Source organism: Xyrauchen texanus, chromosome 23, assembly GCF_025860055.1.
Source record: "Xyrauchen texanus isolate HMW12.3.18 chromosome 23, RBS_HiC_50CHRs, whole genome shotgun sequence".
Classification (NCBI taxonomy): Eukaryota; Metazoa; Chordata; class Actinopteri; order Cypriniformes; family Catostomidae; genus Xyrauchen; species Xyrauchen texanus.
The window spans coordinates 31,473,294-31,498,470 of NC_068298.1; the positions used below are offsets into that span (position 1 = coordinate 31,473,294).

A 25,177-nucleotide genomic window follows, 5' to 3' on the forward strand; every position below is an offset into this window, starting at 1 on the left:
AGATGGATAATTTGGGGATTTTTGTGAAAGGGATTGTTTTTTGTTAGGTTACATAAGTTATTTATTTATTTCTTTTATTTATTTAGTTTTAACGCCGTGTCAGCAACTAGGCTATTCACGTGGTAAACAAGGGTTCGTTAATACATATTTGCAATATTAGATAAGACAGGTTACATAAGTCAAAACTAAACAGTATTTACCTCATATGTATAAAATAATGCTCACGTAAGCATGAAATCGGTCACAGATGAAACCCCATCTAATTAGCAAATGTTAAAAGTATGTAATTTGTGTGCCACTATCGGCACCAAATGCAACTGCAAAAATATACGTTTCCAAAAAGGTTTACCAAATACTCTGCCATTGGATGGAGAAGCAGGTACTTCCGGCACAAACTTACACTACTGGCAGTGCCAGAAGTTAATACATGGTATTATTAGATGCATGATTCAAACAGACAGACACACACATCTTATTTCTTACTTTTTTGGCATCTACCAAAACAATCCGAACTAGCACCACATTAATACGTGCCCCGAGAGACTGGTCATGATAGATCTCGTTCACCTGTGAAGAAAGAAAAGCAGCATTAGATCCAACATTAAAAGCTTAATAGTGAGACAGACTTTATTGTTATGACAATTCACAACTGCAAGCACTAAGAGTAAAAGGCTCATTATAGAATACACTCTACACATTATCAAGGGAAATTACGCTTGGGTCCTTGAAACTCATGTTAAACTAAAGCACTTTTTGGACCCATTTCAAAATCTAGTGAGCTGCTTCGTTACCTCCTCCTGCTTACATAGGCACTTGTTTTTTATGGAAGCATCCTAACTGAAAAGGAACCTCATAAGAAACAGATGTGGAATGCTCTACATAGGCAGCAACTCCTCCCATGCAGGGTGTGTATATGGTCAGAGTTTTAGTCTTTTGATGAAAATGTCCTTTAAATTTAGTCAATATATTGTCTTGTCCCATACATTCATTTTAGCCAGTTTTACTTGGACTAAAATGTCACAAAATTTAAGTTGACAAAAATAACATATTATAGTTATTTTCAGTCTAAAAAGAGCATTTATAGTTCAAACCTGTTTGAAAACTGCAAGTTCGTAACCTCACAAGACATTGTTCAGTTGTATTTATATGCACCACAACATGTGTCATAGCACCCTTGGCCCCACCCACTAACATTCAGTTTCCATAGTAAACAGAGAGGGAGAGAGAGAGGCCTAGTTTTACCAACTATTTCTGAACATAAAAGAGGACCCATCTGGACTATTTAGAATTTTTAATTTTTTGCATATAGCATGCATTAGACAAACGTCTTTGACCATTGTAATGTTTGTCGCAATGCTTTTAAAAGACGTGTTGTCAAGTTACAATTCAGAAACGGAGATGTCTTTCAGTTTCATTCAGCTGCTCTGGTTGCTTTTCTTGCGCCAATCTGTGCTATTTTTAATTGTTGGTGTATGTAAAAAGGCACTTCGACCGTTTGGATCTGTTTATGGCAATTTTACATTGAAGTTTAAAGGCCAAAACTGAGCATTTCAGTCAGAGGGACAGAAACAGGGTGGCAAATGATCCTTTATTATTAAACTATGACAGTTTTGTTGTTTACTGACATAATCAATGGACCTCAGAGAAGATAATACAATTATAAAAAAATAGCTTTAGACCCCTTTAAATTGTCATTTTTACGATTAGTAAGCAATTTTATCACAATTAAATTGTGTTAACACACTTATTGTTTACATCTTGTGACCTAACTTTTGAAACAGTGAATATTTTAACAGTTATAGATTGGCTCCATTCACTTCCATCGTAGGTGCCTCACTGTAACCCAGATTGTTTTTTTTTTTTTGTTTTTTTTTTCAAAATACATTTTTGTGGTAATCAACATTTTGCATTTTTGTCCAGTCCAACCACGATTGTGTTGTTTGATCCAGTACACACATTCCATCTCAATTTAACATGATTCCACAAAAATTGCAGTGATTCTCTAATTGGTAGATCTTTCTCTTTAAAATCAGGTGTAGTGAAATTTTTTTCTCGTAGTAGGTCTGTCTTGAAAGGTTTATAAGCTATAGTTAAAAATCAATTCCTCTATGGATTTTTTATTTCTGGAACCTTACTGTTGCACCCTATTGGTCCCCACAATAAGAGCAAAACCTGTTACACACCCACAAAAACAAGGTGCACAAATAAAAATTTGGACAGGACCACATCATATGCAAGAGAGACCTTTTCATTTCCCGTGATTCTGCAGTTTGACTTCTCACCCTTCACCCCGGCCATCTTCATTTATTCAGTTTACTGAAGGTTGGGCCTAATGTACTATGGGAAACGCAGTTCCCAGAGAGAGAGGGAGACAGCGGCAGACAAATTGGTACAGAAGTTCAGACATGGTGTCCTTACCGCTCTGGAAGCCTGCTAATGAGACACTGAGATGTATGCACAGCAACAATAATGAGATTTCAGATGGACAGACTGCGGGTGGGGAGGAAGGAAAATAAGAGATGCAAACAGAAAAGAAGGAAAGGGGTTTAAAAAGGGGCGGTTAGGAAGAAGGGAGGTGGGGCAAAAGATAAAAGAAAGGATGAGATTATACAACACGCATTTGGAAGCTGATAAGTTGCTTTATAAACTCACCTGCCATTTTGACATGTTCGATTCATTGGTTGCCTAGCAACCTGCAAACTTCAGAGTGGGGTGGGGCACAGTGCAGTGGTAGCCTGTATCTCGTTCCATCTCTATCATGTTTTCTCTCTCTCTTTGTATTCAGAATATTCCGATTTTGTTTGCTGTTGGCTCATCTTATGTTTCTTTGCAAGTGTTGTTATGTTTCTGCCACGGGCATTACAGACATTCTCTAAACTGACAGTACTGACGATGGATGCTGATTGGTCAAAGTATTCCAGTTGTGCTATAATCCACAATAGAACACAACACAAATCCCATTTATTTGTTCCATAGGGGAGTAGATTTATAATGATGACTTAAAAACATTTAAAGACAGACCTACTGTAATCACTGAGGTTGTTAATCCATGGTATATAGTATGAATCTGCTAAAGCCATCACTCAGCATGATTTTTTAAAGTTTTTTATATATGTAAAATAGTGGAATTTTAAAGTGAATAAAGGGCACATAATTAGCTGTGCAATGACCACCTACTCCAGGGGTGTGGAAACATTTTCCTGTTTCCAGGGCCATTAAGGGCCATTCGAGTATTTACAAAAATATTTTCGGGCTATAAAATTGCTTGCATTTTCTGATTGTAGGTTGAAACATGCACATGCTAAAGGTCTTCCTATTATACAATATTTTGCGTTATTATTTAAAATAATTTTGTATCTTTTTTTTCTGTTAATGCAATCAAGCAATATTTTGCTTTTCAACTTATTTCTCAAATGGCCTCGTGGATGGGTAACATGGTCTCGCAGGCCTTATTCGGCCCTGAGGCTGGATGTTCCCCACCCCTGACCTCCTCCCATGATACAATCGATTGCTACAGTACACACCGAAGCTAATTACAGTTGAATGCATAAGTTTGCATCCCCCTTGCTGAATCTGCTATGTTTGTCATTTATCATTATTTATCCTTGTCATTTATCATTAAAAAAGATACAAAGGATCATAAAAATATAAGACCAAAAAGCTAAACAAACTAAATGCAGTGCAAGCAATAAAACAGAACTAAAGTGTCATGAGACACATCTTTAAAAGTTTAACTTGACATGCCAACTAAAATATGTGGCGCTCCTACACAAGATGCTAAAAGATTGTGAGATGCGGCACAATGGAAAGTCATGAAAAACATTCCGTTCACATATAAAAATGGAACCAGTTAAGAACCGTACTTTGTTCCCAATCCTTCGAATTACTTTTCATGAGCTAGGCTAATAAGGTTTATAATGTCCCTCACTCTTTTCATATCGTTCATATGCCCCTGGTTTCTGCATAACTGTAGTTTCATGCACTTTTTTCAAAGCGTTTTTATTATTATTTCAGTATTACATCAGTGTGTGTGTCTACAGCTAACAAAAGCTTATCTTTGAAAATAGTATATAGGCTTTTTCCATCCTGTTCCACAAACGTTCTTTAGAAATTCTAAAGAGAGGAGCTCTAGGAACTTGGTTGCCTTAGTAACTGTGTTAATACAGATGACTGGTAAATGATTAGATGACTTCCAGGTGACCACAACTCCAGTGTTGCGAATGTTAATGATTGTTAAACTGAGGCACGACTTTTATAACAACACACACTGTGCGACACCTCAGGACTCTGCATTAGGAGAAACATTGCATGATGGGATATGAATACAGTCTTGTTTCTAGGCTCCATTTCAAAGTGAGAAAAAAAAACCAAGACTAAGAGTAAATGCTGGTTTCTCTCACATAAAGGTATGTACATTCATACATAAAAGGAATGGTTATTGAGCAAAGTTGCTTGTATTTTTTAATATTAAAGGAACAGTTGACTTAAAACTGACAATTCTATTATAATTTACTCACCCTCATGTTGCTCCATCCTGTACCCTTCTTTTGTTGAACACAAAATTAGAATTTTTGAAGAATATCCTGGCCAATCTTTTCCATATAATGAAAGTGAATGGGAACTAGGGCTGTCAAATTCCAACATCTCAAAAAAGCACCATTAAAGTGGTCCTCATGACTAATGTTTTATTCATCTAAACCTCTGAAGCTATATGATAGCTTTGTGTAAAGAATAGACCACATTTTATGTCTGCTCTGTTCTGTTCTGTTCAATTCATGAACGAATCAATCAGACCAGTTTTACGAACTGGATTACCCAACGATTTAAGAAGATACTTAAAAGACACAAAAGAACAACTCATTCACCCATCGGACATCCCTAATTCTCTCTTGAATGCACAAAAGGAGAGTTAGGGTGGATGCCATTTAGAATTAAGGGAATCATTTTGGCACATAGTTTAAGCGTATGTTGTTGGATATGTCTGGGTTGCGATCACACTGAGGCAGCATTCGTGGATGGTTCATGTTATCACTGCGAGAACATGACCAAGGCAACTCCAGCTGCCCCCCACACTGGGCTGATACCTACGGGTAAGAGGCCGGCCCTGCTGGAGCTGGAGGCGATTTGGGGATTCCAATGGGTGCTGCCACCTTCTGGTCTGCCTGCCCAGTCTGAGGATGATGCAGAGCTGGCCGCCATGCTTGCCCGGGCCGCCGCTTGGGTTGGGTTGGACTGGAACCCTCCACCCTCCCCTGAGCCCACGCAGCTAGATGATTGGTCCCTTTCTTACTGGAAGTGAATGATGAACAGACAAGGTCGTGGAGGGCACCTTTTCTGCCCGAACCTGACTTCCCAGTTCCTCCACTCTCACTATCCTTGATGGCGGGCCGGCCCATTGGTACGCAGAGATCCCTCAGGTGGACAAAGCGGTTGCAGTGCATCTGAGCCCGCAAAATACCACCCCCAGTGCTCCCCTCTAGGGCCTCTAAGACTACGTTGTCTCTGGCGACCAAAGCCTACAGTGCTGCTGGACAGGCTGCCTCCGCCCTGCATGCCATGGCCCTCCTGCAAGTCCACCAGGCCAAGGCACTGAAAGAACTGCACATGGGTAGTCCTGATCCCAAGGTGATGCAGGAGCTGTGCTTGTTGAACGACCTCACCCACCGGGCAATGAAAGTCATGGTGCGAGCTCTCGTGCAGATATCCACCTTGGTGGTCCAGGAGCACCACTATGGCTGAATCTGGACAAGATGAGGGACACTGACAAGATTTGCTTTCTCAACGTGGCCATCTACCCGAGCAGCCTATTTGGTGACACCATTGTTGACTTTGCCCAGCAGTTCTCTGCAGTGAAAAAGCAGACAGAGGCAATGTATGACCCAGGGAGGGAGACGTACGATGGAACCATGGAGCTGGTATCTTGACCACTCCGTCCCCCGGTGGAGGGCCAGGAGATAAATCATATGTTCCCTTTTGTTTTGTGTTTGCCCAATATTTTCCAAAAATAGAATGGTTATCTCACTCCTTGGGTCACACAGTCTGTGTTTACAACCATCATTACCACGTGACCAGACACCAAACACTCGCAGGGCCCCAGTAGTGATGAGTCTCGAGGAAAGTCCAAAAGGCCCTTCTCCTCTGACCGCCCTATGCCGGGTATATGGAGGGAGGTAACTGCTTCGAGGTTCCCCTCAGTGCAGCCACCTCGGGAAGAAGCGAGGCTCCTCGATGTGATGTTTCCTGCTCCCCCCCTGCCGCAAGGCCCCACCCCCAGGTTCAAGATGCGATTGTCCTATTAGTGCCCCTTGCCCGGAGCTTGGATGCATGGCTGACTCTTTGCATTCTGTCGCGGTTGCTGGCCAGGACTCGGCTACATGATTCAGTTTGCCAGTTGCCCATCTGGATCAGCAGCGTCTGCTTCACCTCGGTGCACGGTGAGAACGCTGCCACTCTGCGTGCAGAGAACGCGGCCCTTCTAAGCAAGAGCACAATGGAGCCTGTCCCTTCAGCTGAGATGAGGAAAGGGTTCCACAGACCTTTCTTCATTGTGCAAAGAAAGATAGTGGGTTGCAGCCAATCTTGGACCTGCGAGTTCAGAAAAGGGCCTTACACAGACTCCCGTTCAAGATGCTGACACAGAAGCGCATTTTGTCGTACAACCGGCCTCAAGATTGGTTTTACCTCGACATAGACTCTTCCTACGGTTTTCATTTGATGACCACGCGTATCAGTATCAGTATCGAGTTCTTCTCGAGGTGGAGACCCCAAGAGATGCGCTGTTGGGTCAGTGCTTTCCTTCCTGCAGGAGAGGCTGAAGGGGTGGCTGTCCCCCTCCACTTTGAAGGTGTATGTGGTTGCCATAGTGGCACACCATGACGCAGTGGAGGGTAAGTCCCTAGGGAAGCACAACCTGATCATCAGGTTCCTCAGAAGCACCCAAAGGCTGAATCCTCCTAGGCCACGCCTATTCTCCTCATAGGATCTCCCCGTGGTCTGCCTAGGCCTTTGGAGAGCCCTGTTTGAGCTGCTAGAGACAGTCAAGCTGAGAGCCCGCTCACCTCCATCAAGAGGGTCGATGACCTGCAGGCGTTCTCTGTCAGCGACACTTGCCTGGAATTCAGTCTGGTTGACTCTCAAATAATCCTGAGACCCCGGCTGGGCCTTGTGCCCAAGGTTCCCATGACCCGCTTTAGGGATCAGGTGGTGAGCCTGCAAGAACCGCCCAGGGAGGAGGTAGACCCAGCCCTGTTGTTGCTGTGTCCGATGCATGCTTTGTGCATCTACTTGGATTGCATGCAGAACTTTAGATGCTCTGAGCAGCTCTATGTCTGCTTTGGCGGACAGCGAAAAGGGAACACTGTCTCCAAACAGAAGCTTGCCCACAGGATCATGGATGCCATCGCTCTGGCATACGAGGCCCAGGCTGTACCTGCCCCTTTGGGAATATGAGCACACTCTACAAGGAGTGTGGCATCCTCTTGTGCACTGGCCAATGGCACCTCTCTAGCAGACATCTGCAGAGCAGCAGGCTGGCCAACACCTTTGCAATATTTTATAATCTCTGGGTTGAGCCGGTTTCGTCCCGTGTTTTCTCAGGTACGAACAGGTAAGTTTGGGAATACGGAACAGCTTTGGCCAGATGTATCGCTTGCATATAGCGCCTTTCCCCACTGTGAGGCGAAGATGAGCGTTTCTTCTCCTGTGCAATTTCACAACACCATGAACCCTGGACGTCCTCCCTAGCCCTGTGGCTTGTGAATTCAGTGGAGGAATTTGCAGCCGGACCCGGTATGTGTGCTAATATTCCCTGTACTGTGATAGGTGCTCCAAAGGTGCCTGTTACTCCGGAGACCCCCTGTGATGTTTTTTCCATGGTACGGTCTCCCCGTCAGCAGACCCGCATCTCCCTTGGGCAGAGCTCTCTCTGCCCCTTGTCGTTGTGTTTGTAGAGCTCCTCCTCTTTGAGGCAGGACCTACCACCGCACCTCTTCCATGTGTGGCTGGTGAACCCATGTGTCTTATTGTCACGTTACCTCCCCTTCAGGCAGGATGTGGTCTCCACAGGGACTTTTCCCCCTGAAAGAATAGGAAAGGAAAAGAACACATTCCCTGGCACATATTATAGCATTAGATGGCCCCAGCCAAATCTAATACTCTGTGGAGAGAAAACATAGAGAGCAAAGGCCGCGGCTTGCACGGCCTCCTCCCATGCCAGTTACGTCGCTCCCCCCTCAGGGATGTGGGGAACTACATGATGTCTTTTGGGACATTGGGGGAGGCTATATACAGACTGAAGCACCTGCAGTTTGCTTGCACCTGCATCGGCAGTTCATGTAACACAGTTAAGCTGTTGTGGCATTTTTGTATAAGGACCCCTAGTGTCACTACATCAACACAACGTTGAGTGTGTGACAGAAGGGGAACATCTCGGTTACTGTCGTAACCTCAGTTCCCTGATGGAGGGAGCGAGACGTGGTGTCCCTCTTGCCACAATGCTGTACTACCCGCTGGAATGTCCGGGACTATGTCTCAGCTCCTCAGCACAAAACTTGAATGAGTGGATGCAGCCAGCTTCATTTATACCCATATGTCCAGGGAGTGGCATGCAAATTCCACTCGCCAATTCTCATTGGTCTTTTCTCAAAGATCAGAGGTGTTTGGGGCTCCCAAAACCCCTAGTGGTACTACATCGACACAACGCCTCATTCCCTCCATCAGGAAATGGAAGTTACGACAGTAACCGAGGCATTTTAATTTGAGTCATATTTGCAGCAACACCAACATTGTTTTTTCTCTACCTCTGACAGAATAACAATCCTATAGCCCACCACCACCCCACGCCTTGTCTCTATATTAATGACTTTGAAAGTGTAGGTCTCATTAGTACTGCCCTGCTTGCTGGCCTTGGAGCACTGGGTTTCATCAGCCTACATGTAACTTATGGAGACCTAGAGGTCGGCAAGTCAGAAAATCATTAATGTCCCATTAATAATGCAGCAGGGGCTAACATTGTGGCTTCACTGCTTTAAAGGAAGCAGCAGAGAGTGAAGAAAATAGCAGAGGGTGCAGATAAGATAGAGTTAGAAGAGAGAAAAAAATCAGGTATTGAGAATAGAGGGTTTTTGTTTGAGTGTGGTCATAGACTGGGGCGGAATGAGAAGGGAAGACATGGCAATTGTATTTTTTACATTTTCCTTCAAGACTCACAGACTATTCCAAATCTACTGCCATCTTTTGGCAATTGTAACAGTGGTTGAATGTAACTGTAATTTTGATATGATTTTAACACCCTGCATCTCAAATAAGAGCACACCACATTATATTGTATTGCTACAGTATAATACTTAGTATAAAAGTAATTCCCCCCAGTCTCCCCTACAGGTTGTGGGTGTAAATAAATTAGTGTAATGATTCCTAATATGAATGTTTAATATAAACATTTCCATTTTAGATACATAAAAAAAACAGACAGTGTAAAGTAATTTGGTGTATTATTTCTTTAAAGAGTAAAATTACTGGAATGAGAGGAGGGAGTGAGAGAGTAAGTAAAAAAAAATCTGTTTTAGTGCCATGAAAAAAAAATATCTTATAATTGGCCTTTTGGTGAGAATAAAGTAATAATATTAGTAATAATAAAGTTGTGGCATTGCAAGATTAAAGTAGTAATATTTTGAGAATAAAATCAAAATGACCAGAATAAAGTTGTAGCATTATTACTTCTCTCATAACATTGTGATTTTTATTTTAATATTTCTTTATTCACACAATTAATCTCCTGATTTTACAACTTTATTCTCATAACAATACTACTTTATTCTCAAAACATTACTACTTTAATCTCGTAATGCCACAATATCATACTCATAATAATATTACTTTAATCTGGTAAGGGCCTATTATGGGATTATTTTAAAAACATTACAAATTCTTGTACCCCGCGACCCTGTACACAGGATAAGCGGTTGACGATGGATGGATGGATGGATGGACAAATTCTTGTATTTGTAGGTAAACACGGAAGGCTACTACGCCATGGGTTTCTGCATGAATTTCATATTGGTTTTTAGAATGTGGATTTTCGATTTACGACTCAAATAAAATCAATGGAAAAAATTCCTTTAAGAGATTTTTACATTTTGTTTTAGAACATAAATGGCACAGTCATACCTCAATCGTGGATTTTGAAGCCATTGTATCTTTTTAAAAATGGACATTGCTAACCCGTCAGTAAATAAGAACTACAACAGTTGTCCATTTCATAAAGCACACGTACCTTGCATGCTCATGGTAGTTGTAGTCCTTAATTAGCATTGTGCTAGCAGCATGCATTTTTAAAACAACAGATGTTCTTTATGTTCTAGAACAAAACGTGAAAGTCATTTTAACCACAACCCTTATTTTACTCATAAATCTAAAACACAGGACATTCTTAAGGGAACCCACAGTTTAAAACTGCCAATTGTCTCCCATGTTTCTGGACCTGGAACCCCTATGTTCTTGAAATCTTTTAAGCAATTTATAGGACAAGCAGTTGTTCTAATTGAATTGCTTCAACATAAGACTCCTTGCCAGTCCAATCTTAATTTTAACTTTCCTTCTCCATACAACCTTTATTTTCCTTTTAATCCTAAACACAAATTATGCTGAATCACAATTAGTCTGTTTTAGACAGGGAAAGTGAATGAGTAAAAAAATCCCAAGAGGCTCTTGCTAAGCGGTCCTCTCAATTTCTTTCTCATTCCTCTGTAATGTCCAGCAATGCTCAGTTTTATGAAGGGATGCACTACTGGACAGTATTTGCTCAGACTCATTACTGAATCTCTGCCATTTTCACTTGACATTTTGGGCCATTATTACCTGTCTGACATTTGAAGGGCCAGAACAACGTGTCTATGAACAGCTGATTACATAATGGTCCACCCGTCCACATCTCTTGTTTACTCCTGAGGAGCAACTAATATAAAGGGAAGCAATTAATATTGTCGACTTTAAATACACACAATTATTGCTACACACAATGGTCTCTGCTCTATTACAAAGGATGGCTGAGCTGGCCACTGGTGCAAAATATGTGAAATGAGTTTGAGTACAAACATTAGTGGGCCTGTGGGCTCTGTCTCATGGATTGTTGTTTACTCATTTCCCATTGACATATGAAGTGAAGCCAGTAAATATTTCTGCATTTTCAAAATTGTTTCACCCAGCTCTATAAGTTGGGGGCAATGCGGGTCATTGGACCAGTTCTCCATAAAAAACAAAAATCCCATTCACAAATACAGCAACTCCTACACAGGGATTAACATACTGAATGAATTCAAGTATAGAAGCAAAACATCACGGTTACTGTTGTAACCTCCATTCCGTGAGGGAGGGAACAAGACATTGTGTCGAATGAAGTGACACAAGGGGTCTTCCTTGGGAGCCTCCCGTACCTCTAAACTTGAGAAAAGGCCAATGAGAAATTGGCAGACAGAATTTGCATGTCCCATCCCCGGACATACGGGTATAAAGGCGGGCGTGTGTCTGTCAGTCAGGTTTTTGCACTGAGCAGCTGAGAATAAGGTACAGCCGTTTACAGTGGTAGGTCCAGTGTCGTGGCAGAAGGGACAAAACGTCTCATTCCCTCTCAGGGAACGGAATTTACAACAGTAACATGATGCTCCCCTTCTGTCACTCACTCGACGTTGTGTCAAATGAAGTGACACAAGGGGTCCCATTCAAATGTGCCATGCACTAGACCGTGTTATGTGAACTGCTGACACAGGTGCAAGCAGGCTGCTAAGTGCTAGAAGCAACTGTATCGGCCACATGTAACCCTCCCCAATTCCCCCTTAAAATGTGTCATAAACAGACCTTAGGTTCCCAGAACCCCTGAGGGGGGAACAGGTGCTACAAGTCCAGCATGGGAGCAAGCCCTGCAGCCACCGCCTTTTCTCTCTCTATGTTTCTCGCATAGAATGTAAAGTGGCTGGAGCTATCTTAACACTATGAAATGCGTCAGGTAAGGCGGTCTTTACTGATCCTATTCTTTCAGGGGTAAAAGACCCTGTAGAGGCCACATCCTGCACATACTAGGGGGATGTGATATGTGGCCAATACACAATGTGGGTTGTCAAGCCACACGTGGAAGAGGGAGCAGTGAAACACAGCGACCGGGGGCAGTGGGACTGCCCAAGGGAGATGCAGGTCCACCTGACAGGGGGACCGTACTACAGAAAATATATCATAATATATGGGAGAGAAAGCGCACTGGATCAACTTGGTGAAGGGCACTAGGTGCAAGCGGAACACCCAGCTGGCTGTTCCGTATTACCGAGTTCTACTGGCTCGGACCTGACAGAACTCGGGATGAGACCGACTCAACCCTGAGATTGTAGAATTTCGCAAAGGTGTTGGGTGTTGCCCAGCCCGCTGCTCTGCAGATGTCTGCTTAGGGAGGTGCAGTTGGCCAGTGCCCACGAGGATGCCACACTTCTCGTCGAGTATGCTCGAACCCGCAAGGCGTCCGCTGTCATGTTGTGGTTGCCTGGGATATGAGTGGCGTGCAGAGATCTGAGTCGCTGAAACTCCAAAGGAGGAGACTGTGACAAATGACAAGAGCGCACGCCGCCTTGGCGATTTATATACGCTAACGTCGCGTTGCTGTCTAAACGGATCAAGATGTGCTTGTCCTGAATCAGCGGGAGAAGCCAGGAACTCTAGGGAGTTGACGCAGCCTGGGCTGCTGAGCATTTTGAATGGGAGTTTGTGCAAAGCCCGGTTGAGAACTCGCAAGTCCAAGATTGGCCACAACCCAACTATCGCATCCTTAAGTAACAGAGTTGGGATCTCTGCCTGTAAAGCACTGGCTTTTTCGCCACGCATGGAGACGGAGCGAATACTGCTGAAACGAGGTGGGAGCTGGGCGTAGCCACACGTCCAGACTCCGCGCGGGAGGCACTAATGGGACGATCATTATTGAAGTACCAGGTGGGGCTTCGCGGCAGTGAAGAGCAGGTAATAATGCGTCGGGAGGTAAAAGCACATCCCGAGGCTTGTGTGTTGAGAAAAGACTCAAAGCACTTATCTTGCTCCGTACACCTGGCAGGGGTCGGTTAGTGACTGAGGAAGAGGTCCTGGAATGGCGTCTTCGGGACTCATCAGTGCCGGCCTGCCGAGGATGGACAGTCGCGGGCCCAGAGGCGAGGTGACTGCGTCCGGGCAGCCGGGATTGTAGTTTTTCCACCATGAGAATGGCACCCAGCTCCACCATGAGAATGGCATACCAGCTCCATAGCGAACATCTGACTGCCTGGATCCTCCATCTCAGGAGCGCTTAGGAGCTAAACAGGTCCTAGAGGGGGTCCTGGAGACGGGGGTGTGCTGGAAAGGAAGCGCTGTCTTCAAACAAAGGATCGCCCACTGGATCATTGATAGCTATGGCAAACCACAACCAGCACGTACCGCTTCCCGCAAGGCTACGAGCCCATTCTGGGCCCTAACCAGTTGCGCCTCTCTAACAGACATTTGCAGAGCAGCGGGTTTCATCCCGTGTCTTAGCAGGATCAAACAGGTAAGTCCAGGACAGTTGGCCGGGTGTATCGCTTGCGCATAGCACCATTCACCTCCACTGAGCTGAAGACGTGTGCTGTTGACTCCCAGAAGTTTGCACAAGATGTGCTCCCTGGATGACTTCCTCGTAGCCCTGTGCTCAGTACATGTGCTAACTAAGCCCTGTACTGGGGTAGGTGCTCCGCATGAGCTGGTTCCCCATAGGTAACCCCATGCAATGTATATCTTTCGCTAAATAGTTTCCCTGTTGGTAAACTGTGTCTTCCATGGGCAGAGGGCCCTCTGTCCCAGTCACCATGTTTGTTGAAGCTCCTCCCTCGTTGGATAGGACCTACCATGGGACTTCTCCACGTGACTCACTTCTGATGAAAAAGATTCGGCAAGACCATGTGACGAATCCCCCCCTCGGTGTGCTTTCCGCATTGTTTTCCCCTTGTGAATGACCCCCCCTCCCAAAGATCAAAGATCAGATGGTGTCTCTGGCTCCCAAGAGTGACCCCCTTGTGTCACTTTATCGACATTCCCTCCATCAAGTAAGGCAGTAACCAGGACATTTTCACCCATGCAGGGTTGTTTAAAGGGTATGCTTCCTGAACATTATGCAAGACCTTAAAAATGTACCCTTAAAAAAAACATTTCACTTGTTTCTAGCATCACACAGTGGACATTTCACTTTATGTAAATACGTGTAAGGAGTGTAAGGAGTCACGTAATGTTATCATGCAAAAGTTTATCCTTAAGTCATGTTTTTTCCTGAGATCAGGCTCAATGTTAATGGATTGTTAATGTTTAGCCTCGTATTTTTTGTTTTGTTTGTTATATACAGTATACATTTTAAAAAGTCATAAAAATATTGTTGGTGGACTATAAATACAAGTGTAATTAAATTAATTTGACAGTAATCTTACAATACTTACAGGATCCAGATCTTGATTAAGGTTAAGCACAACTGACGTAAATTACAAACCCTAAACACTCGCACGAACAATGGTAAAATCAGTTTAGTCATATCCTTTGTGAACAGGCTGTGACGCAGTGTGATGCCCACATGCAGTCCTGTGTAATGCCCGTTCACTGATCCCTGCTCGGCCAGACAGACTGACAACTCCCAAACTCTCCTCCTGCTGGATCATTCAGAAACACCAGCCACTGACCATGAGGGCATGAATGAAAAACTGCTGAAGATAGGAATGAGTTGCCTTTTCGCTCTGAGCATACACAGCAACAGAGAGTAGTGACATTTCCGCACACATACACACACTCACTGAAACACCAATGCACTATAACAACAATCTGAGGCGCTACGCATAACACATCACACACAGACCTTATGTGCCACAAACACTGAAAGAGAAGCAACTAAGAGGGAAAGTCAGGGAAAATAGTTGGAGGAAAAAGGGCAAAATCTATTCTTTTACCTCGTCGCACTCCTTTATATATCTCTCTCTTTTCTCTCCTTGACTCCCGGAGAGCGAGGCAGACATGCCATCTAAAAGTGAGCAAACTAAACTTTCAAGAACAAAGCGGCAAGAACTCGGCACGTGGAAGAGAAAGGAGATGCAATGTTATTTATATATTTCTGTTTATCTGTTTTCCCTTCATTTATTCTGAATGCAGTGTTTGAAACACCCCCTAGGATGAGAACGAGAGGAGAGGAAGTAATTGGCTGTGGCACAGCTGCAGAAACATGCAATATAGAGACAAATGGTAAGGTTATAACTGATTTTTCTCTGCCTTTTTTATCCTATTACATTATATCTTAGATGGAGTGATCCAAGATTTTACTGTAAAATTACTGTACAACTGCTATAATATGTGTCTGATTTATCTCAAGTCATTGGCCATTACTGATGATATAATATCTGACCAGCTCATGGTTTTCTATCCGTTGGGTGGCAGATCTCTCTTTCTTTCTCTCTCTCTCTCTCTCTCTCTCTCTCTCTCTCTCTCTCTCTCTCTCTCTGTGCAGGCTTAATTTGTGGAGATTAAAGATGGATAGCAAGGAGCAGATGAGAGCTGTTTTGTCCTGAGGCATATTTTCCCCCGACTTACTGTCACCCTGGACCAGATGACGTAAAGTCACTGATCTACGATAACCAGCTTTACCTGTGCTTGACAATTGTACCATTCTCACAAAAACAAGAAAGACAAAAAAGACCCCAACAATACAATAATCTCACAAAATAAAATCAGCATACATACTTTAGTCAGCCAAACAAATGTCATCATCGAGAACTGTCAGTTCATGAAACCTTCATAACTGTGCAATTTCAGCTAGGAATGGGCACTATATTGATTATTCAAGACATATTTGTGCTTATTTTTCTAAAATTATTTAGCAAGTTTCTGTTTGGTGTTGGATGGTTTTTATGCACTACTGTGTTTAAAGAAAATCTCTGGTAGATTTGATTAATTTCTATGAATCACTTCAAACTGTCCATTTCAAAGATTTTATTGTTTATTAAATAATTTGTTCATTGTTTATTTACTCAAAACTGTTCATGGAAGCCTCTGCATGGCATTTTTCATATATTATTCATAACATGATTATGTACTTTAAGCTATGACTGGATGTTATATTGATAATTCATGATATATTCTAGATTATTTAGCTAATATTAAGCAACATCATGAATATTGTGATGGTTTTTATGTGCTTATTACATTTAATATAGACTGTGTAATTAGAATGCTTTTGTGTCATTTTATTACATGTTTTTAATAGCATCTCTGATTTAGAAGGAATAGTTCCCCCCAAAAAATATTTGCTGATAATTTACTCACCCTCAGGCCATCCAAGATGCACAATTGAATTCAGAAGTTTACATAAACTTAGGTTGAAGTCATTAAAACACATTTTTTAACCAATTCACATAAATCAAAAGAAATCAGACAAGACCTCAGAAAACAAAATGTGAATCTCCACAAGTCTGGTTCATCATTGGGAGCAATTTCCAAATGCCTGAAGGTACCATGTTCATCTGTACAAACAATAGTACAAGCATACCTCGAAGTTGTAGCAAAATGGCTTAAGGACAACAAAGTCAAGGTAATGGAGTGGCCATCACAAAGCCCTGACCTCAATCCGATAGTACATTTGTGGACCAAAATGAAAAAGCATGTGCGAGCAAGGAGGCCTACAAACCTGACTCAGTAACACCAGTTCTGTCTGAAGGAATGGGCCAAAATTCCAGCAGCTTATTGTGAGAAGCTTGTGGAAGACTACTTTAAACATTTGACTCAAGTTAAACAATTTAAAGGCAATGCTACCAAATAATAACAAAGTGTATGTAAACTTCTGACCCACTGGGAATGTGATGAAAGAAATAAAATCTGAAATAAATTATTCTCTCAACTATTATCCTGACATTTCACATTCTTAAAATAAAGTAGTGATCCAAACTGACCTAAGACAGTGAATGTTTTCAATGATTAAATGTTTGGAATTGCGAAAAACTGAGTTTAAATGTATTCGGCTAAGGTATGTGCCAACATGATGATGTCACGCAACAGCGACGGGAGGCATTGAGTGTTTCAAGGAAGTGATTTATAAAATTAATAAAAAAAGTTTAATTAGCAATTATTTTTTCACACAAACGTATCGATACACTTCAGAAGACATTACTTGATCAACTGGAGTCGTGTGGATTACTTCAATGCTGACTAAACATGCTTTTTGGACCGTCAAAAATTGTGTCCATTCACTTGCATCGGATGAAGCTAAAAACTTGGGATACATTCCTAAAAATTTTAAATCCTGTTCTGATGAAGAAAGAAAGACATATATATCTTGGTTGAGTAAATTACCAGCTAATTTTCATTTTTGGGTGAAGTAATCCTTTAAAGGGGCTTTTTTAATGTAATTATCTTCCCTGAGGTCCACTGATAATGTTAGTAAAGTATTTTTTTCACCAAAACAGTCATAATTTTGTAACATATGACAAATTCCACTCTGTCACTGACCATCTTTCTGTAAAGCTAGATTTTTGCCTCAGCTCCTCCTTTAAACTTCAGAGTAAACACCGTCTGTTATGATTGGCTAACAGCATGCAGTCCCTCAAATTCAGCCATTTTTGAAACTCAATCAGAAGAGAATAAACAAGCACCAAAACATTAGAAATGTACATTTCATGGCTTACACATAACGCACATCCAACACGTTGCATCCGAATATATTACCCTATTCATATCAAGCACAACTGTTAACACTCACACCCTATCTACACCGGACACTATAAATCAATGATGCAATCTACCGTTGCAGCGTGTAACTCCAACAGTAAAAAAACAGGTGTCCCTTTCCATTTTGCGCTAGTACTGCCTACAACACTAAGAAACCTTTAAGAAAGTTTGTGTCGACACGCCCGGTGTTGACAGCCTCAAGCCTCTTGATGCTCCCGGTGTAGACAGTGTGTCAGCATCATAAACAATCATTACATTTGAAATATTCATGAATGGAACTGTTTACTTACGTTTTTGATCGGGTCCAATAGTGTTTTCAACTGCCCAATATCCTTTAGTGACAATTCCTTTGTTTCATTACTGCTTCACAAGATGCACACATCCAGTTTATCATCCTGAACTGAGGTGCACATTGCCAAAAACAAATCAAAACGTGCAAAGACATCCATCTAATGCATGTTTACCTACACCAACAATTAAAAATCACGCTGATAGGCGAGCAAACAGTTTTTTGAGCAGTTTAAGCAACAAAACAACAGGAGCCACAGCAGCTGGTGAAATGCATTTTCTCTTCAGAGTTTAAACTTGACACTTGTCTTTTAAAAGCATATGAGAGATGACAATAGTAAAATATGTTTGTGTAGTACATGTTTGTATACAAAAATTATTCATAATAGTCCAGATGGGTCCCCTTTCGTTTTCAAGAGTAGTTAGGCCACAGAGAGTAGGCCTGTATTCCTTCTCTCTGTCACTGTTTATGAACTAAGTGAACACCAGTGGACGGGGCCATGGGTGCAATGATTTTAAATAGGCATTGGTGTTTTTGCTGTAGAGGCTGTCTTGAATTAATGAGTACCCCAAGTGACATAGGGAAGCCACAGAAGTAGAGAATGGGCCATAATGGCAGCTTGGTTTAAATAAATGCATTGGGGATTAAGTTTCGTGTTCTGGAATTTACAGTATGTCTTTATGGTAGAATGACCTAATTTATGTTAAAATATCAAGGACAATTTGAATCCTCATGACATGACCCCTTTAAGAAGCAAAAGACTGTTTGGATTTATTTCCATGAATCACTTCACAGTTGTCACGATTGTAGGTGAAGGCAGACAAGAGACAAGGATCTAACTGCAGCGATACTTTATTGGAACAACAGGGCAACACGAAAACACACGAACAAAGAAAACATCCACAATGGGAAACAGTAAAACAAAAACACGGAAGGCATACGAAGATAGAACAGGCGGGGTAACATCGACGGGAAACAGGCATCCACATACATCAAAGACCGACAGGGGAATGGAGAAATAAACAGGGTTTAAATAAACGAAGTGATGGAACTAAACGATAAGCAACGATAAGCAAGTGAAAACAATGAGTGAGTGCTGGCAGGTGGTGAGGGCAAGGAAAGATGGGAAGTGTAGTTTTCTTGGACAGGGACTGGTGAAAACACGGGCCGGTCCGCAAGAAACGTGACATGGAGTGTGAAGTGCTGAGTGAAACAGAAAACACGGGACAGACAACAAGGAATCGTGACAACAGTGTCCTTTTCAAAAAATCAATTCAAAACTCTTCAATGATTGGTTTGTGTTGTCGCTCAACTCCGTGTGGCATTATTAATATGTTCATGTGTTTCCAATATGTTTATTTTTAACATCTTCATCAAGAAGTTTTAATAAAATATATGTAATAAATATTCCTGTTTATTGTTATATTGGTGCATATAAAGGAAAATGATGAAATTAAATATTTTTTTTATGTCCATTTAGTGAAACAGAGTGTGAAAAATATGCCTTGATTATTTTTAACCATGGCTACAATGCCTGTTTGGTTGAAATTATGAATGCCTCGGATTTAAAAGAAACATCACCTTTTTAAGCCATTTTAGAGCAATTATAAAAATATTGAGATATACACATACTGAATATTGTTAAAAAGGTTGACATATTTTGAAATATACAGTATATTTTTATACTATATCATTCAGCAAATGCATATTTTCTATTAGTCAAATGTCAGCTTCTAAATAGTGCAAAGTGGTGTTTATTAACAGTCAAAACCCTTTCAAAACACTTCATAATTGAAATACATAGTATTTGTGGTGTCAACACCCTGTCTCTAATGTTCCACCACCAGTCAGTTTTATCTCAGTTCATTATTATAATGTTGTTTTATGCCTGTAGAACTGCTGCGCTGTTGACATGGAAGTTTCTATCGTTCTTTTGAATTTTCTAAAGGACAACCCAAACAAACAGGCAGTGTGGGTGGCTGGAGCACACTTACAATGTTCATAAGAGTGAGGAGGTACTTTTCCACATGCTGCTGCCCGTGAAACTGCACCACGGAGTCGTCCACCCCAAGCAAAACCTCGATGTTATAGGCTCGTTCGGGGGACTGTCTGCGGGCTCGTCGGCTCTGGTTAATGCTTCGCTCGACTCCCTGGTACATGGTCTCAAGATCCATCAGCCTACCCAAATTGGCACCTGCAGAGAAACACAGTGGGTGTTTACTTTAGACCTGTCATTTAGCTAAAGCATTACTACAAAACATAGAAATATTTGGAGCCTTCCTTCCCATACAGACTTCTTTAGACACAGATTATTGAAGATAAAAGCATCATGTGTTGTAAAGCGAAAGCTATTAATCCACAAGACACTATATGTGGTGTCATGAGGTCATTTCCTCCTCAGGCATAGATGGAACATGAAGGAGAAAACACATTGAGGAAGATCTATCACCTTGTCTCCATTACCCAATCAGCTGGGGGCATCTTCTATGCTCAAATTATGTAACGTTTCCTAGGCAACCTGCTCATGGGTAAACCAACACTCGGTGCAGACTAATATTAGCTCACCAGTCACTTTCTTGTTGGATGATAATCCAAGAGTAAGAACAATATTCATCCCTTTAACACAGAGGGTCAGTAACAAATTATTACAGGGCTACAGAGACAAGAAGACAAGTACAGAACATTTCCAATATACCCAAAGGAAATGTTTTTAGTTTTTTACATCATTGCTGGTGTTGTTTATTGTGAAGGGTTTTGTGGGATTGTAAACTTCCAATCACCAGCAGGTGTTCTTTATCTTCAGTGTGTGTCAGCAGATCTTCACACAAAATTAGCAGAGAGCTTCTATAACAAAAACAATGAACACCTTTTTTAATGTTAGATATTTTTACTGCAAAACATGACAAAACACTAATTGAGAATTATTTTATTTATTTATTTTTTCAGTGTGTGAATCTCATGTTTACATATTTAATCATTGGAAATCTTATTTTTATTAACAGTTATCTGTTTAACAGCAATTTCTGCTTCAGGTTGACATTCAAGTATACTCTGCTCGAGGCTGAAGATGAGCTGAATGCTGGGAAGCTGAGCTGCCATGTTATTTTAACCCGAGGAGAGTAGAAGGAAAGTTACATTATGCTGTCAATAACAAATCTATGACTTGTTCACATTAAATAAGACACAACTATACAACATGATGAAAATAAAATTGTGAATATTTTAAATATTTGGATCTTTTGCTCCAGAAATATCACTACCATTTTCCTTATTCTGTGTAAAAAAGGGTGAATATTTTAATAAAAGAAAAATGCACTCCAAACAATAATAAAAAAAGAAAGAAAAACATTATTATTATCTATTATTACTATTATCAAATACAAAAAAACCTGCAAACAACTGTGGATCTTTGCAGTAACATACTTCAGCCTTTGTGCGCAGGAGTGTGTATAATTTCATTTTAAAATGAATTGGCAGCCATCTTGGTTTAATATGTATAATTGAGTTCCATTCAGAAATCCTCCAAAAATGACCCATTGACCTGTCTGTCAAATATGGCTGACTCTGCTTTGGTCTCATGAGAGAGCATTCACATTCAGAATGAGGAGTTCTCGCCCTTATCAGGACACAAAGCTACTTTGTCTTTCAACCTTTGCAAATGTCAAGAGAGCCTATGAGGGAGAGGCAGAGAAGAAAGAAATGTGAGAAGGAGAGAGGGGAAGGGTGGTCAGATGTAGGACATTTGAAAAGATTGATATAATTGTTCGGGTTAAAGATTTTCTTCATGGGAGTGCAGAACAGTTATGATTCTACATGCCGATGTTAGTGAAAGTTCCATTGCATTTGTGAACTGCATGTTTTGTGTGTGTGTGTGAGAGTGTTTACTGGTCATAGATATTGTTGTTTCTGTTTGTAGATTTAGATTTCTCTGTCTTCTGCCTTTCTTGTTACAGCCCAGGATTGTCGGTTCCTGCAGTGCCTTTAGCCAAAGAGAGTTCAGTCATGATAATTATCCGAATAAATTTAAGGTGTTATAATGGATATAACAAGTTGGCGACCGTGGTTTGGTTTTGGCAGACTAGATATGCCTAAATAGCTGCAGCTGCAGAGAAAGTACAAAGACTTGCGACTGCTAAAAACAAACACAAACATGCTGTGCTTAACACGTAGGACATGCTGCTGATGCCACACGATTGTACATGTAAAATACATGTTGCATAAAGCATGTTGGACATATTAGTGTTGCACAATAAGACATACATGCAATCCCTTTGAAACAGATCTAGACCATTGGTGCAGCGGAGGAGGAGGGTTTCAGACAGAAAACTATTGCAGTGCGCTGCAGTGAAACCAGACTACCTGGAAGAAACTGAGGCTATTTAAATGTTAGACAAAGAGTGCGTATGCAAGTTGATTGGCTAAAAGATTACACCTCAAAGATCAGCTGCATCATGTGAGCTGTTTGATTTAACAGATTACATATCAAAAGACCTATCAGGATGACAATGTAGAGTTTTATGCCTTGAGTATCAAAAAACTGGAAGCAGAATTGAGAGCACATGAGCAAAGATGGCAGATTTCAAATGCCATATTTTCAGGGATTATGTCTTACCTGAACTACTGCCATTGAGATGAATGGGAATGCTAATATACAGCTCTCTCGAGATAATATAACCCTCTTTGGTGAAGACCAAGACGTGACCCCAGACACAAACACATGCACATAAACTTAACAAACAAATATGCACGTACACCCGAACACAAACATTTGGCATTCTGTTAGTCAACTATTCTCCTGAAACAGAGACAAGAATGTGGTCATTCACTTCTAGATTATTGACTCTAGCTTTATGTGTGACCTCTGTAAGAGCATTTTGCAACACTATGTTAAGAAACGTGTCGTCAGTAAACACACTCTGTGTGTGTGTGTGTGTGTGTGTGTGTGTGTGTGTGTGTGTGTGTGTGTGTGTGTGTATGTGTGTGTTTTTTAAAGCACTTAAGTATATCTAGAAAATCTTCACAACATGAGTAAAAAATATTCTTTAAATATCATTGTCTGCGACATGCACAACATGCAACTAAGGAACCTGTGTGCAAACAGCTTGTGCATTGGTTGTACGCCGGTGATGTCAGACAGAGTTTTTACAACCCCAATTACAAAAACGTTGAGACAGAATGAAAAATGCTAATAAAAACAAAAAGGAGTGATTTGTAATTATATTCATAGATATATCACAAATGTTTTACCTTGCAAATTTCATTTTAAAATTTTTTTATTTTATGTACAGTAATTTCAAATCAGATGATTGCAACATGCTCCAAAAAAGTTGAGACAAATTGAAATAACAAGGTGATGTGAAACAGGATATGTTAAAACAGATGAGGAAATCATATCAAAGTATATAAGGAGCCTTCAAAAACAGCCTAAATCTTCAAGAGCAAGGATCGGTCGAGACTTGTCAATTTGCCAACAGATGTTTCAGCAAATAATCCAGCACTTTGAGAACAAAGTTCCCCCAAGACAAATTGGAAGGATTTTGGGCATTTCACCTTCTACAGTGCATAATTTAGTTAAAAGATTAAAGGAATCTGGTCAAATCTCGGTGTGTAAAGGACAAGACCACTTCTGAATGCACGTGATCTCTGATACCGCAGATATCACTGTCTTAAAAACATCATCGATTTTTAAAGAATATCAGGAACATGGGCTTGGGATTACTTTGGTAAACCTTTGTTAGTCGATACCATTCAATGCTGCATCAACAGATGTAAGTTAAGACTTTAATATGCAAAGCAGAAGCCCTACATCAACACTGTCCAGAAGCGCTGCCAACTTCTCTGGGCTCAGTCTCATTTTAGATGGAGAGTAGAACAGTGGAACCGTGTTTTTTGGTCCAACGAGTCCACATTTCGAATAGTTTTTGAAAAACAGAGCCGTCGTGTTTCAAAGATGAAATGGACCATCCAAGCTGTGATCAGCGTAAGGTACAAAAGCCAGTACCTGTATGGGCCAGGGGTGTGTCATGGCATGGGTAACTTGCACATCTGTGAGGGCACCATTAATGCAGACAGAGATGTACACATTTTGTAGCAACATATGCTGTCATCCAGCACTGTTTTTTCCAGAAACTTCCTTGCATTTTCCAGCAGGACAACTTCAAACCATATACTGGCAAGATTTCAAGTTTATGGCTGTGTAAGCAGAGAGTGTGGGTGCTACATTGGCCTGTCTGCAGTCCTGACCTGTCTCCAATTGAGAATATGTGGCGCATTATGAAGCACACCATATGGCAATGGAACCCCATACAATTGTGCAGCCGAAGAACTGCATAATGGATGAATGGGGGAAAATTCCACTTTCTAAACTTAACAAACTTCTGTCTTCTGTGCATAAATGCTTAATAAGTGTTATTATAAGAAATGGTGATGTTTCACTGTGGTAAACACTCGACTGTCCCAACTTTTTGGAGCATGTTACAAAAAGTTGTAATTACTGTACATTTAAAAAAAGGTAAAACATAATATAATGTGTACTTGTAGTGCTTTCAATACAGCAAAGGGTGAATATTGTCAGAATTGTGGTTGCCATTAGAGTGTGAAAACGTGTGTACATGCAGCAGATGTAAAAGCCAGCCTTTCTGTGTTTTTGAGGAAGGGTATCGTAACCTTAGGGAAATCTGATCAACACACATTTTCTAACAGCCAGTGCTCGACTAATGCTCTCTCTTTCAAGCTTTTAATCTTTAATGGTGTGTTGTAAAAGCCAAGATCAAATTAAGCCTTTAGGACCAGGCTATAGAGACCTGGTAATGATATCAGTAACTAAATCATCTCCAACGGTAATAAAGTATGCCTTTTGATTAAGCTCTATATTAATGCCTACAATGCACTAATGTTTAGTATGTAGTAAGTAAATTGACAATGTTATTACAAGAAGTACTAATGCTCCTATTAGTAGAAGTGTGATAAATGTGCACTTCAAGTGGAGTCAAAAATATTGAAATTTTGAGGTGTATTACATTGACCAAACAAGTCATGTTTCCTACTGAGAAACTGAATTTGCAATGATTTTTGAGTTGCGATGTTGGAAGGGGTGTGCCAACATCAAAGCAGTAGATGGAAGTCAATGATTATGCAACGTTATTTGAATGTTTA

The 25,177-nt window shown here is 41.1% G+C and overlaps 1 protein-coding gene across 2 annotated transcripts in view; it reads right to left on the bottom strand.

Annotated features, from left to right (window-relative positions):
• LOC127663072 (A disintegrin and metalloproteinase with thrombospondin motifs 2-like) overlaps positions 1 to 25,177 on the bottom strand; it is a 269,588-nt gene that overhangs the window by 48,738 nt on the left and 195,673 nt on the right. For both annotated transcript variants that reach the window (XM_052154488.1, XM_052154489.1), the window contains exons 4-5: positions 20,017 to 20,216; positions 484 to 567 (exon numbers count right to left, since the gene is read on the bottom strand). In XM_052154488.1, the coding sequence (XP_052010448.1) occupies positions 484 to 567; positions 20,017 to 20,216 (284 nt within the window). The remainder of the gene's footprint in view (positions 1 to 483; positions 568 to 20,016; positions 20,217 to 25,177) is intronic.